Raw genomic sequence first — 14,909 nt, forward strand, 5'->3', positions numbered from 1 at the left:
CCGATCTTCCACAGTCAGCAAACTCGATCACATGACTGAATCACTCGACCCGAAAGTCATTTACGCTTGCGTTTTGACAACAGCCGTTCTGGGTGGCGCGCACTTGCAATGAGCGAGAACTGCGACGCCGTGCAGGGTAAGACAGCTAGGGAAGGCGAGAAAGCGGCGGCCGTTCCGGTTAACTAACCGCTTTCCCCGCCTGAGTGCGCCCCGAGCTGCAACGGCGGCGTCCTATTTGATTACGTCTCCCTCATTGAGCAACCCATTCCCGCAGAGGATTGACTTCTTTAAGATGTGCTCGTTTTGCTGTCCCCCCTCGTCATTATTCAGTCTTCTGCACACTTTTCTTTTCCGTGAATTTTCATTTTGCGTTCGTGTCGATTGCGCAACCCCGACAGTGGCGACGCCGAGATATCGTTTAGTCTCCGAGCGTACGTTTGATCGCGATAGAGTGGACACGCATGCTCTTTCTCTTGATCGCGAACCGGATAACGCGCGGCCCGAGATCAGGGTTTTCGTGATTGCGGGCCGGCGGCGTGCGTATTCGCGCTTGTACTACGAAGCGGCGAGTTTTATACACGCGCGCGTCGATGCCTGGCTTACGTGTCACGGGTTTCGATGGAGCCTCAGGCGGCTCGTTTCGAAAGTGCCACTCGTCATCGGTGCCGACTGCCACCCGAACGCGGGGGCGAGGGGAGGTCAGTGGCCTTCTTCCCAGCTGGGTTACGGGTGCCTCCAGCGTGTTACATGGATAATGGTTATTAGTTCATGGGGCGGTGATGAATATATTGTACTTCCGTCTGTTGGTACACTGGTGATGGCATAGTTTTCTCATTTTAAGAAGAACCCAGAAGTGAGTGAAGTGGTGCGCATTTTAGCAACGTAGCAGGCGGGGGCACAAGACGAGGAGGAGCTAAGTATCAAACAGTGCTTCAAGTTGAAATAATACCTATGGCGGATATTACGTCATAGGACATAAGTATTCCTTTACCAAATCCGGGAGTAGTTCAAGAAATAATCCTCGGATATGTTAACGAATGAAGGAATTGAGCGGCATAGAAAGATGGTCAAATTATAGGTCATTGTAAATTCTAGGCTCGAATAATTTCTCCACACCGACATATAATTAAATAAAACTGTAGGGTTACATATCCACACACTTGACCGTGAATTGAAAAGGACGCCGCAACAAAAGGCCCCGGATCATAGAGTTAGTTAACGTGCGCCCGCACAGTGGCACACGAGCGTTTTTGAATTCCGAACCCGTCTGAATAAAGCCGCCAATGCTGTAAAACACTATTAATGAAATAATATTCATTTATTGGCAGGATTTGCCTTTACAACACAACGTGTCGTGTTTCCAGAAACACCGTAGCGAAGGACGATGAATTTATTTTGACCATCTATACGGCTATTTAACCTACACCTACTCGTATATAAACCTCTTTTCAACGAAGTCTCTAGACTGCCGCTCCGCGCACTGAAGGCAGAATGCACCATGACGATGAACATTCGCGATGCACAATCTGCAACGCTCAAACGAACCAGTGAGCTCAGTAATAAGCTTCAATTAGGTTGGGCTACTGGCCTTTCCCACCATATCAAAGAATGCCGCTATTGCGGGCGTTATTTGCCAATGCAATGGAATAAGTAACCTACGCGTAACGCCATCATGCCTTCTAAACTGAGCAAGCGATTGAGACTGTCTCGTGACGTGATGTCCCAATAAATGTTGGCTCATCAGTCATCCAAAATTGAATTAACGCATTGGATTAACGAAGAGTCAGTTCGTCCAGGCTTTGAGTTCGTTCCTCCTTGCTTCAGTTCTCGCGTGCGTGCATGTGTGTGTGTAACGGAGGGGGTGGGGGGGCTAAGTGAATGGATGGGTCCAACGGTGTAAGTGGTAATGTGAGTTATATATATATATATATGTGTGTGTGTGTGTGCGTGTGTGTGTGTGTGTGTGTGTGTGTGTGTGTGTGTGTGTGTGTGTGTGTGTGTGTGTGCGTGCGTGCGTGCGTGCGTGCTTTTTCCCCATGATGTTCCATGTGGCAGCAAAAAACAAAAATTGAGCAGCCATTCCACTCTGCGAGGGTGGATGACTGAATGACTAGAGGAGGTGTATTGCACATGACACAGACGTGACACAGAATTTCGAACCTTAGCCGATCGCACACCCTGCAACTAAATCCGTAGTGGCTGTCCAGGAAGTCCCTTTTGAATTTACCATATGTTTTTTTCAAAGTTTTCCATTTGAACAGCATGCGTCTTTATGCCGCGGCATGCGTCGTGTTGTTATGGCTTGCCACATGCACTTGGCGTTTCGCGCACGATTTTTAGGAGCCGTTTAAGCAGCATGCGTCTGTTTCGCGACAAGCGTCGTTTTGTCTGGCTTGCCGCCTGCGCTTGGAGTGGCGAGTCGTGGGTATCGCACAATCCTTGTGGCACATAGGTTGCTGTTTGCCGCCCGTGCGCTCCTCCTTTTTCATTTTTAGTGGACCAGTGGTGGGTAGTGGGGTTTGCCCCATTTCTGTGGCACATACCTGCGCTAGGGGTTTTTGCCCATACACACAAAGACTAGCCATATACAGCTTCCGTGTAATAAAACGAATGTTATTATTTCCATAATGAATCGATTCATTCATTCATACACGCCGCGCAATCGGCTGCTCATCTTCGCTATCGTTACCACTTCTGGTTAGGCACGGTTCGCCAGCATCTTCGGTGCCATCCGTGGCGTTAGAAAACCCTATATTTTCAAGCTCGTAACAATTACTTCGAATACACCGGGTAGAATTTACCTTTCTTGAGTTTTGTGCTTGGTTGATATTTCTTTTTTCAAAATTTTGGGTCTCAAGGTAGCAGACTCTATACACTGGACACGCGTGTACGCTGGTGAGACCGACAACCCCCTTCAGCACGGAGAGAAACCAGGTCCGCGCTAGGTTTTCGCTGCGGTAAAGTTTCGAAGGCTGGTTATCGGCTGCGCAAGCGCTCGAGCGGCCCTTGTTTGCACCTCGGCCATTTGTCTTCGGTTTGAGTGTTTGCTGGCGCCCCGGCCCCGGATGTGCAGTCGTATTTCGTAAACGCCCAACAAGAGGACTTTTCAGAGGTGCTGCTTACGCACGTAAAGGTGCCGAGAGCATTGCACAAGCAAGGAGAGTTCTGCCTAAGCTGTCCGCCTTTGAGGATAAATGCCATAACTCTCAGGCATTCAGTCAACTCGCCAGCTTCAAGGAGTAGAACGTTTGTATAGCCGACGGCTTCCTACAGACTGTCACGAAAATGTTCATGGAAATGTCGAAGGATAGCGTGACATATGGATGTTTCCGAGTTCGTTTTTACTTCTTTTCCCGTTTAGGTATCCACGTTTAAGCAACTTTGATCGCAACGTCCCTTACTATCGAGCTTTTCAATTTTATTAAGGTTGCGGTGGCCTCCAGTGAGAAAGATACAACACGAGAGTGCCAAGTGTAGAGCCATGCTGAAGAACCAAGACCTTGTGCCAATGGAAGGCACATACGCCACCGGGCTTGGTTTGTCAAAGTAACAAATTTATGGTACGAAGTGACGTTTTTTTGCAACCGAAGTTTAGTAACTTGCACGTTTATTGCCTGTGCTGAGCACGGAGAAAAACGAACATAACCGGGCAGGGTAGCACCCATCTCCGCAACGACTTATTCCTTTCTTTGTGCGTGTTTTCCGTCATGCGCTGACAATACGCACGCGAGTTAGACCCGACCCAGCACTGCTTTAAATCTTAATGGATACGTTTAGACATTGTGCGAGATTGCATGCAAACTCGCCGAGCGAGTCAGTCGCATTCGCAGCAGCGGTATATATACACACCTCTTGAACACGCACTATAGACGGGGTGCAAGGAGCTTTTGAAAAGTGTATTGTACACATGAGGTGACGTCGTATCCTACGGTGGAAAACATTCTTTCTTTCTTTCTTTCTTTCTTTCTTTCTTTCTTTCTTTCTTTCTTTCTTTCTTTCTTTCTTTCTTTCTTTCTTTCTTTCTTTCTTTCTTTCTTTCTTTCTTTCTTTCTTTCTTTCTTTCTTTCTTTCTTTCTTTCCTTTAATGCTTCGGGGAAAGAATGCAGCGTAGCACGACTTTCATGTAGATTGTTTGTGATTAATGGGATTATTGTGTAGCGTAAACAGCGAGATACTTAGCTATACTGCGTCGCATGGGAAATAAAAATCAACATTCAACTATTTACGTTATGATACACACTATAATTTACGAATTGTAGCCGGTGACCTCGAAAGTCACAACAACGAATTCTAAAGGGAGAGAGAGAGGCATAGAGGCTCTTTAATTAATGAATGCTGGAGTGGTTCGAGTGGCCGCACGCCTAGCATGTTCCTCCAGATTAGGATGAATTCTGAAAATGAAACTTATTCATAGATATCCGTTCCCAAAGGTCGTGAAGGAGTGTAATAATCTTACTGTAACTTTTAAATGTGAATCATTTCTTAGCGAACCTTTGTTACGATGAGCGTTTCTATCTATCTATCTATCTATCTATCTATCTATCTATCTATCTATCTATCTATCTATCTATCTATCTATCTATCTATCTATCTATCTATCTATCTATCTATCTATCTATCTATCTATCTATTATCTATCTATCTATCTATCTATCTATCTATCTATCTATCTATCTATCTATCTATCTATCTATCTATCTATCTATCTATCTATCTATCTATCTATCTATCTATCTATCTATCTATCTATCCACCTACGTCTGGGTGCTCTCATGATCGCCTCCTTAACTTGGTGTGGACCAAAATTGGCATGGGAGGGTAAGAGGATTTGACGAATATGACCGTCGGGTCATGACATGAATAAAGTGAAAATCCTGTCGCGTACATCGTCACATCGTCAGACTCTTTCCTCCAGTCACGTGTGGCACATACCCGTTTACCACGGGCCGCAGTGAACGGGTATGCACCACAAGTGATCGACAGTTTATTTCTACGCAGGAACGGCGAGAACAGATATGGGTAATTTAAATGACAGAGCGTTAAGAAAAACCGACATCGGCAGCGTTGACCCGACGAATGGAAAGAATACGAATTAGGATCCCAGCAGGAATCGAACTCAAGCATTCTGCATAGCAATCAGGTATTCTACCACAGAGCCACAGAGTCTATAAAATGGTGTGGAAAAACAGCCTATGCAGGCGTAATGTCGGTGCAACGTCAACTGTGTTTGTGGTGCTGGCTATCCAATTTTACAAGAAAGCAATAAACACTGCATATGTAGTCCTACGATCAGGTGTCATATCAGATTAACGTCTGTGGTTCCAGTGTTGGCTCCGCTTTTATAGCAGTATAATAAACATTACATTTGTATTCCTATGATTCAGCAAGCTGTATTGAAGCATTGCTCGAACCCGGTGGACTACATTAACGACAGTTACTTGTCATATTCACATGAGTGCACCATAAAGTGCACTTAGTTTCTATAATACTGCCGTATGTACTCTAACGTGAGAGCTGAAGTTACGTCGCAGCGGAAGTTACCCTTTAAACGCCAGTGTTGTTGACGTGCCTGGTAAGCCCATGATGTGCACACATAGCTACTGCACTTACAAAAACACGTTGATGGACTTCGTAACGCTTGGCTGAAAGCCATAAATTACAGCATAGAAGTACTCGCTGATTGCTTCGCATGTAACTGATTCCCACAACGCGTGTGATTTGTCAAATTTTACTTTTTTGGCTGTGAAGGAAAAAAAATTTTTCTTTAGTTAAGGGGCGCAAGAGTGCGTTTTTATTGCAAGTTTGACGGTATATATAAGAACATTAGGCCTGTTTTAAAGTTTTGTTTTGAGTGTGCGCGCTTTACAAAGACACTGCAGTTCATGAACTGCAAGATATGCGCGAAAGTAATCTTTTACAAACCTTATTTGCTAGCTCTTTCGTATATTCAGTCTTACATGTTTATTTACAGTGCAAATATTATCCGCCTCTTGGGGTAGGTTCTGGCTATGTGACACATATGTTAATTACATATTACGCTGGCGTTAAGAGCAAGTGATACCGCGTCAAAATAAGAAAAATGCGTTTATCTAAATGATGGAAATGAGATATAGAAGACACGCTGAACGATAATGCGTCGTATATTGTCGACATTGACGGGTCCAGCATCGGTATTACTTAACGGGAGCGCCTATTTGCACCTCAATAGCTCGGGGTAACGTGACCTCTGCAGAAACGTCACGTGTCTCGTCATTGGTATATAGAGCAGCACGTCGCCGTCGACACTGGCTGTGGCAGAACTGATGCTGGCACGAGAACCGCGAAGCGGCACGGCGTAGATTACTGGCCTCCCAGTGACGCGGTACAAGCACCGACACTGGCAAAATAGCGATATCTATGCAACGCCAGGCAGAACTTTGCCTTTCATTGAAATAGTACGTTGGTGGTATATTACGTCATGCGTGACGTTTCTGCACAGGTCACATGGTCCCGATCTGTTAGGGGCGCCGCCAGGTATTGTGCCCCCCCCCCCCCCCTCTCTAATACGGGACCTTGCGCGCGCCTATGCTCGAGAAAGATAGCATCTGCTGTCAAGGGTCTGTGCTGTGCCAACTTGGCAGCTCGGAGGCAGAGTTCCGGGTGGAGCATCGTTTCAGAATAACGGATCTTGGCCTCGTGTTTTTTTCAAACAATCCTTGACTCGGAGCTCCTCTTCGACGCGACGACGATGGTCTTCCTTGTCAACTCGTTTGAAATAGGGCGGGTACAAATATTCACGTAGCGGGCTTTGTTTAATCGGTTTTGCTAGATGAATCGTCTAGGCGTTCAAGCTATAGTATATCATTTCCGCTGTCTCTTTCGAACTTTTTCTTTTTTTTTATTGGAGCCTCTATTTCTATGTTGCAGAATTACCTCACTCCTGATTTAACTCCTAACTTGATTAATGACGGCGGTTATAGTATCTCTCGTTTATCTTGACTGCTGAACGGATAGGACGTATTTACATAGACATTAAATAGTACCTCTGAAAGGGCTTTCCATTGGTCTTGCCAGTTGGCTATGTTCGCTTTCCATTAAACGACGCGCTGAGTCATTTCCAGATTTTTTTTTTTTTTGCAGCATACGCATATCTCGTACCGTTGCGAATTTTTGCTGCGGCGCGCTTTTGCCCTGTGTCAGTTACTTTCTTCGAAACTAATTTTACTCCGTGCTTCTCTTGCTTCGCAGGAAGTCCAGTCCGCATCATCCTGCGCCGCCTCATTTCTGGTTTTCCCGCTGGCCCCCAGTGCTAGCCAGTCCACTTACCTTTGGTTAACTTCCAACCCTGACAAGTTCGCTCGTACTGAGCGCAGAACTGCACTTGAGAAGGTGAGCGCTGGTGCCATCACTCATTTCGAAATTATTCGCACCACCTCATGGTAACTGTAGCCTCAAAGTATCGTACACTTCGTTATTGTAGCATTCAGCTTCCCCTTCACTCCGACTCTTATGTTCTTTCACACGGCGCTATGCACCAGCAAGCTCAGAACAGCGCCTACCTATATAGTGAGGAAAGTGCTACGCTTTATCAAGAACTTCTGTAGGTTATCAATGAAGCGTAGTGATCATATTTGTTAACCTCTGGCATAATCATCTGCCTTCTCCACTCGAGGTGAAGTGCTGAGCGGATGAACTTTTTCTAGTAAACGGCGAAAGTACCCGTTCTTCGCTTCGTTCCTTGAAATGTTATAAATACAAACAAATGTTGCGTCCATACTCAGTTACGCCACACGAAAGACCCAGAAACAAGGCATGGAAGTGATTCAGTATTAACGTCACTCCCATTCGAATGTTGCGTTTCACGCTGTGCTTGGAGTATGCAAGCGCAGCATCTTCCCCAAAGAGCGCTTAGAGACAGACTTTAAGCGGCGTCGTAATCTATCTTTTTTTGTTTTTTGTTTATGTTTGTTTCCTTTTTTTCTCGAAGCGTCTCTTTTCTGGTTACCGTCATTCCCCTTTCCCCCCGCGCAGGGCAGCCAGCCGCTCGAAGAACTGGCTAGCCTCCCTGTCTTTTCCCCTGCTTCTTCCTTCCTTCCTTCCTTGCCAGAGCGCTCCTCCCTGCACAACCTTTTTCATGCTATACTTTGTTGACTACGCAACCCTGTACATACAATGGAACGTGTATTCATGGCGTTTAATGACTCTAAATTTGGGCTTCCAACACCACTTTTGCAAACAGCAAAACTGTGCTGGTTAAGCCGTGACATCAGGAATGACACTTCCTGTTCCCAAGTGCCTACCAGCCAGCTTGCAGGATCGTGAGCAGGCGTGGAGAGGGTACGAACGAGCTCAAAAACGAGCTCAAGACCGATATCGTGGGTAATCAGTAAAAATTGTCTTTCTCTTCTTCCTTTAACTCTACGAAGGAAACCTAGCCGAGAACATGTTCGAAATAAGTGTATTTTATTCATCAACAGTACGCGTATGAACTTACAAGTGTTCACAAAAAAACATACAATATATAGGTCTTACGGGATCAATATAGAAAGCATTTACGTGAATATAATTGTATCCATATAAGACTAAGGCCATCGTTGGGTTTTTAGTGCAATTTTTCAATCTCGTTGCGTTGCTCTGACGAAGAAGACACGTTGCAAACTTATATACCTATAAACGCTATGCGTTCGAGGTATAGCTGTTCTACGTGAGAGACTTTAAGTCTCGCGCGAGTTCTTCAACGTTTTCCTCGGATAAGCGATAATGCATCGGGCAAGAATGAATATTTGCGATGATCGTAACTTCATAGCAGGGAACAGCGCAGGAACACGAGACAAGAGAGATTGACAGGACTTGGCACTGCTTTCTTGTCTCTCTCTTGTCTCGTGTTTCTGCGCTGTTCCCTGCTATGAAGCCAAGCCAACAAGCTCAAGTTTACACCCTTTTAATGATCATAACTTATACACCCCACATGCACACGGACACAGACACCTAGTATTGCACAATATAAAACATCACACAACTGCAGAGTATGTGGCATCATGCTCAAACCTGAGCGGTCGACAGTATAAAAATGCCAGTAACGAGTATGGCATCAATATCACATTGTACTTGTTCTACCTGTATGTAAATGGTGAGACTACACTCTAAAAAAAAAAAAAAACGAGTACATGGTACTCTTTTTGGTGAGTCCAGACTTGTGACATAGAGTATATAATTCAATTTAAAGATACAAGTTAACTCTCTTTTGAAGAGTCGCGTCTCCCACGAATCTCCGTAGACAGTATAACGAACTCCAGATACAGTTGACGTGTTACATACGTGGCAAGTAAAGACTCCCCCAAAAGAGTAACAGTGTTCCTTTTTTTTTTTTTCTTAGAGTGTACGTAAGGAAAAAAAATTCTTTTCTATAGTAGGAAACAAAGTTGTCGTTAAAAAAAGAGACCAGCCGCAAAGATATCTCTAGTAAATATAACTACTACACTAAATGACAAGATCTGCGAGTGCAAAACGGGAAGCAGAACTTCAGATGCAAACTGGGTGTTGGCTACGGTTACACATTTCAAAGGTTAAGGTTAAGAAAAAAAAAAGAATTCAAATACAGGTACAGTAGATCCAGCTCGCTTCACATAGCAAAGCCTGATGGCACCAGTAAGCGTTGGGACGTTCAACGCGGCCACCTAATAAACTATAGTCTAAAGCAGATGGGGAAAGGCAGGTAGGTTAGCCAGTTCTTAGACCGGCTGGCTACCCTGTGCTGGGGAAAGTAGGTAAGAGGAATAAAAGAGAATAGAATGGAGACACTACAAAAGAGAAAAAAAAAATGGAAAAGAGAATACGACTCTCTATGTTGGCTCCACAGCTTGAATCTGAATCTCCAGCTCTGTCTTCCGTCAGGAATATCTCGAGCTGAGAAGACGCTTCTGTGCCACCTGTGACTTGGCATGGCTTTCTCGAATGCCTATTCTTTTCGGATCGGAATTGTCAACAACCCTACATGCGATAATTTTAGCTGTGAGGAAACGTTTGCCCATCTTCTCTGTGGGTGTCCCGGTTTTAGTGAGCCCAGGAAAGGGCTTTCAGATGCCTTAGGCGGACTTGATAATCGCCTTTTCTCGGAGGGAAGGCCCCTGGGCACTATCCGAGACCGTCCTCAGCACGGAAGGCACTGAAAGCTTTGTTGCGCTTCTTACGCAGCGTCTTGTAGCGTGTCACCGGAACCATGCATGTTTTCATAGCTGACAAGCCTCTTAAAAAAAAAACAACTTCTTAGTTCTATCTCACGATTTTATATCGGCCTCACCGTATAACATCAAGTATTCGGACCCTTGCGGCCGCGAAATATATATATAGGATTATATTCAGCGCGTGCTCATCAGTACGCGTGCCTCAGTCATTCACCTAGTATACCGCTACAACTGTCGTCGCTACCATCTCACATTTGTCACATTTGCGCTAGTTATAGTTGTACCAGGTGAAATTCAATATAGAACGCTACATTTAGACATTGCTGAACTCATATGTACAACTAATGGACTTGTATATACGTTTTGCTATTCCGCTCGCGAATTGCTCTCCAGTGGCCGTTACTGCCCGTTTCGCTTGGGATGTGGTAGGTGTTTACTGACAGTGAAAGCAAGTGAGTAGACGAAAGACGTGGCCGTGAAAAAAAGAAGACCGCAGTAGCTGTCTCCACCTTTGTAAAACAGATGAAGGGCGTGTGCGAGGAGAGGAGGCCAGCGAGGAAGCCTTTAAAGCCGTTGAGATTAGAAGCCAGATGAATGGAAAAGAATAAAGCGTGGGACAAGATTCGAAGAAAACAAGCAAGAACATTGTAAGCCGCCATGGTTCGGGTATAATAATGGCCGCTTCCGCTCCCAGCCTTCTCGAAGTTTTCCCCTTTGTCTCAAGAGGACCCGAATGCCTTCAAGTAGTGCTGCCTCTTGTCGCCAGTCCTTTCAATGCGCTTCTCAATAACGTGCTTGGGCGTGGTCTTGAGGTCGTACGCCTGGCCGATCAGCGCCATCAGGTCGATGAAGATAGTGGCAGGGTTGAACAGTGGCCCGAACTCACTGCTCTTGTAGTCCTGCAGCAAGAAAGAACAAAAAACAAAACAATACGTGGGTAAACTTCGCAAGGTGTCCGCTTACGTGGATAAAAATGCTCATTGCTTGCGGTGTCAAAAGCGAAGCGAAAGAGACAAGTGTGACACTTGTCTCGTGTTTCTTAGAAGGGTACTCTTCTGGGCTAGTTGGTTGGAATTATGGTGCAGTTATTTGCGCTTCTCTTAAGAACGCGGGTCAGGAATAAACAGGCATAAGCGTTTTACGCTTTCGTCTATTTATTCCTGTCGTACGTTCTTAAGAGGAGCGCATATAACCGCACCATGAACTGTTGCTGTATCTGTTTGCTTCATTCCTTGCTTACCATAGCTTGGTTTTGGAGTAATCAGCCTTTGAAAAAGCTTTCGTCGTTTTGCAACTAAAAAATTACAGCAGCAAATTTTAAATTTGGCATATCTCCCTTGTTTAATTTCTACAATCGTTTTCTAGAAACGAATCGTAGGAACTAAACACGGCCCGTTCTTCTTGGTTACAATTCAAGTGAACGCGCTATCATTTAATAGCGTATACCTTGCCTTTTGTCATTTGCTATTCTGGGGAAGACTTCTACGTACTTTTTATATTTATTTATTTATAAATACTTCACAGGCTCCGCGTAAGAGCATTATGTGACGGGAACTTAACACGACAATTGTCAGCAAGACGCTCAGAAATAGCGTAATAATAATAAAATACGTAGTAGGTATTATGCAAGTTTGAATGCGCATAGATGATGTCATTATATAGTGGATGAACGTGATTTCAAGCGATCATAGTGTTAGCAAATACTGTCACAGATTGTTGGTATTTTACTTCTAAATGACACTGGACGCGCGACAGAATATTTAAAAAGTCTGGTTTTGATCTCGGGATTCATGCTGGTCCGCGAGCTTTTTGAAGCCAATGACGTGCCCTCTTTCCAGTCCTCAATTAACAGTGGCAGATAAATTGAGGTATATCTTCGATTCATTTTATAGCGCAGAGCGGACCCCTAGAAGCTCCAGGAACTAATGTCAAATATAACACTAAGTGTACGCGTAATAGAACACACTGAGCCTTTAAAATGAGCGAAGAAAAAGCTTGCCAGTCTTTCAGTCTTTTTTTTTTTTTTTTTTGCTTCATTCAAAGCGTCTGCTTTTGCAATATCTAAGGTTCTATTACGCTCATCAGCTAAATATGATCCATGTTCTCGTACACAGCTTTTTACGATGACCTTGAATGCGTGGAAGAATCGGGCTACCTGCACACAGAATTTACTAGACACTCAGTATTAAGGAGCAATTACGATTTTTAGAAAACACCCTCAATGCTGATTTGGCGAGTGTTCCGCTTCATCTTTCTAGGCTTGCCGCGCTGAAACTTGCTTAAAAATAGCGTTGATTCTCGCGATTAAAAAAGAAACAACTCGAGGAACAGTATATAGTTTAACGATTAGATACTTAACAGATATTACGAGTTTCTTTAGTTCAGTCTGACGAATTGTTACCTTTTCTGACAATCTGCGTGAAATCTTGCCTTGCGGTAGGAGTCAAATTTCGTACAAGCCATAGTAAGGGGCGCTTAGCAATCGGTGATCGGTGCAGCGCGAGTTCGAAGAGCCTGGCGCCACCTAGATCGCAGGAGTGGAACGAATTTCGCTTGCGCTGTATGCGCGCTCTCTCTCTCTCTCTCCTTGTCCCAGTAACCTGGGCGCAACGCCGGCTTTCAACGTCAACTGTTGAACCGGGTAAGAGCTGTGCCTCGCGAGCACGCCCTAAAGCTCGCAAGCGAAATAAACATTCCGAGGTATTTCCCTTAAACGACAGTGAAGTTGTAGTAAAACAATATCTAGCTGGGCGAGTCTTTGACATCTCACTGGCAGGTTTGCAAAGCCGTGCTTGAATATTTGAATGCTTAATTCTGTTTGTAAGATGTTATTCGCAAAAAAATAATTCCCACACATCCTCGCTCTTGGCCAAGCTACCGTAATTAGTAAACACCACTGCTTGGAAAATAAGAACAAGAAAGTCAATATTATTGGAAGTTTCCTCAACGAATCGCTGTCTTGATTATTCTCTATAATTTGGAGCTTCAGCGTTGTATGGTGTGGCATTTTCCGGCTTGCGTCCCTATCTAGTAAGGTGTTTCCGCGTTCGTTGCTGCCTTGATTTCAATATCGAAATGCATTTAAAACGCATAAAACCTGCGATTAGGCAATCGCTAACCAGACTTCAGTGAAACTGGGTGCAATAAAAAAAAAGATAAAAAGAACGGCAGAGTGTTGGAGATGATACAAGACAAAAAATCCGACTTCTCACACCTCGTAGTACAAAACGTTTCGCCAAAGTGACAATTCAAAGGAACTTTTAAAAGTAACTATATTGCACGGGGTGTTTAAAATTGTATTTTTTACTCAAGAGGATATCATTTGTGTGTGCTTTTGTATTCAAAGCAAATAATAATAATAATAATAATAATAATAATAATAATAATAATAATAATAATAATAATAATAATAATAATAATAATAATAATAATAAAATTGGCCGCGTATCTGCGTGCTTCGCTGCAAATGTCGTGTAAAGACGATAGAAGAGGCGCTGTGTGAGATATGGACGCCGTCTGGCAATACGTCGGGAAACATGAGTGCTGTGTTGCGTGCTGGTAGTCCCGGCGCAGCAGCAGGCGAAGACCGGCGGTGACCAACGCGACCGGCGGGGACGCCAGCCAGCCCGAAAACGCGGTTTGGCGCGAAGCGCTGAAGCAGAGAAACGTCCGCACTCAACGAGTACTCTCCACACACTCTTTTATTTACACGTCGCCTGGGTAAAACAGGAACGCCAGAGCGGCGCCCACAACCGGCAGCCTGAAGGCCGCCCACAACGCCGCTTTTTCATTTTTTAAATATTTTTTTTTCACCTTCTTGGCCTTCTCAAAACTAAAGTTTTTCAACACCAACCCATGGCATTCGTACAGTGCAATACAGAACCGAAACCGAAACACAACAATGAGCTCGTGCGAAGGGCACGGAGGAAGGCAAATTTCAGCGCAGTCGCATTTTCAGCTTTGTTGAAACAGCGCTCACTAGACGACGACGAAGTAAAAGAAGGCACACGACAGGCAGCGCCTGTGCTGTGCCTTCTTTTACTTCGTCGTCGTCTAGTGAGCGCTGTTTCAACAAAGATGAACGCATACCAAATCGCTCAAGCTTCCATTCTTATGCATTTTCAGCGCAGCTTAAGAAACTAGGGTCCTTAAAATTACGTATGTATGCATTTTCTGTTAAAGGAACACGCCTCCTAATACTTACCTAGTGATGTTGCACCTCAGATATGCATGATATTTACTTTTTGATCGACAACGTTCACAAGTATGAACAGCCGTACCAGTTCAAGACGGCTGGCCCTTGGGCAAGTGGTTCAACTTTGGCCGAGTGGCTGAATCGAGGGACGTGCCGACAAACAGAAAGACAGACAGACAGAAAGACAGACCAAAATTTCTGCGTTTAAGTTCCCCAAGAAAGACTATCGTCTTTAAAATAATAATAATGGCACTGAGCTGAACTTGGGATTTGAGGGACCGCTTCAGTGTGTGAGCAGTATGTTTTCCCCTCCGTTATTGTCATCCTGTTTTCTTTTTCTTAATCTTCTCTTTTTTCTTGATTCCACGCTGCTCCCAGATAAGGCCATTCATTCTGCAACTAAATGACGCTGCATGCGATTTTTTCGGCTCTTCTATGTACTCAAGGTAGAGCCCCTGGTTTACTTGATGGAATTTTAAAATTGCAAAACAGACATGGGGTGGTTGAGTGTCTTGACACTGTCTCATTGTTTTGTACTAATATAAAAAGTG

The 14,909-nt window shown here is 44.4% G+C and overlaps 1 protein-coding gene and 1 long non-coding RNA gene across 2 annotated transcripts in view; one reads left to right on the forward strand and one right to left on the reverse strand.

Annotated features, from left to right (window-relative positions):
• The window catches only part of LOC119394616 (uncharacterized), a 147,676-nt gene that overhangs the window by 132,064 nt on the left and 703 nt on the right, over window positions 1–14,909 (forward strand). The window lies entirely within an intron of this gene.
• Window positions 8,900–14,909, reverse strand: part of LOC119394602 (stearoyl-CoA desaturase 5) — a 37,244-nt gene continuing 31,234 nt past the window's right edge. The window contains exon 6 of the mRNA XM_037661924.2: window positions 8,900–11,062. Coding sequence (XP_037517852.1) covers window positions 10,883–11,062 — 180 coding nt within the window. The 3' untranslated portion in view covers window positions 8,900–10,882. The remainder of the gene's footprint in view (window positions 11,063–14,909) is intronic.

Source organism: Rhipicephalus sanguineus, chromosome 1 (genome assembly GCF_013339695.2).
Source record: "Rhipicephalus sanguineus isolate Rsan-2018 chromosome 1, BIME_Rsan_1.4, whole genome shotgun sequence".
Lineage (NCBI taxonomy): Eukaryota > Metazoa > Arthropoda > Arachnida > Ixodida > Ixodidae > Rhipicephalus > Rhipicephalus sanguineus.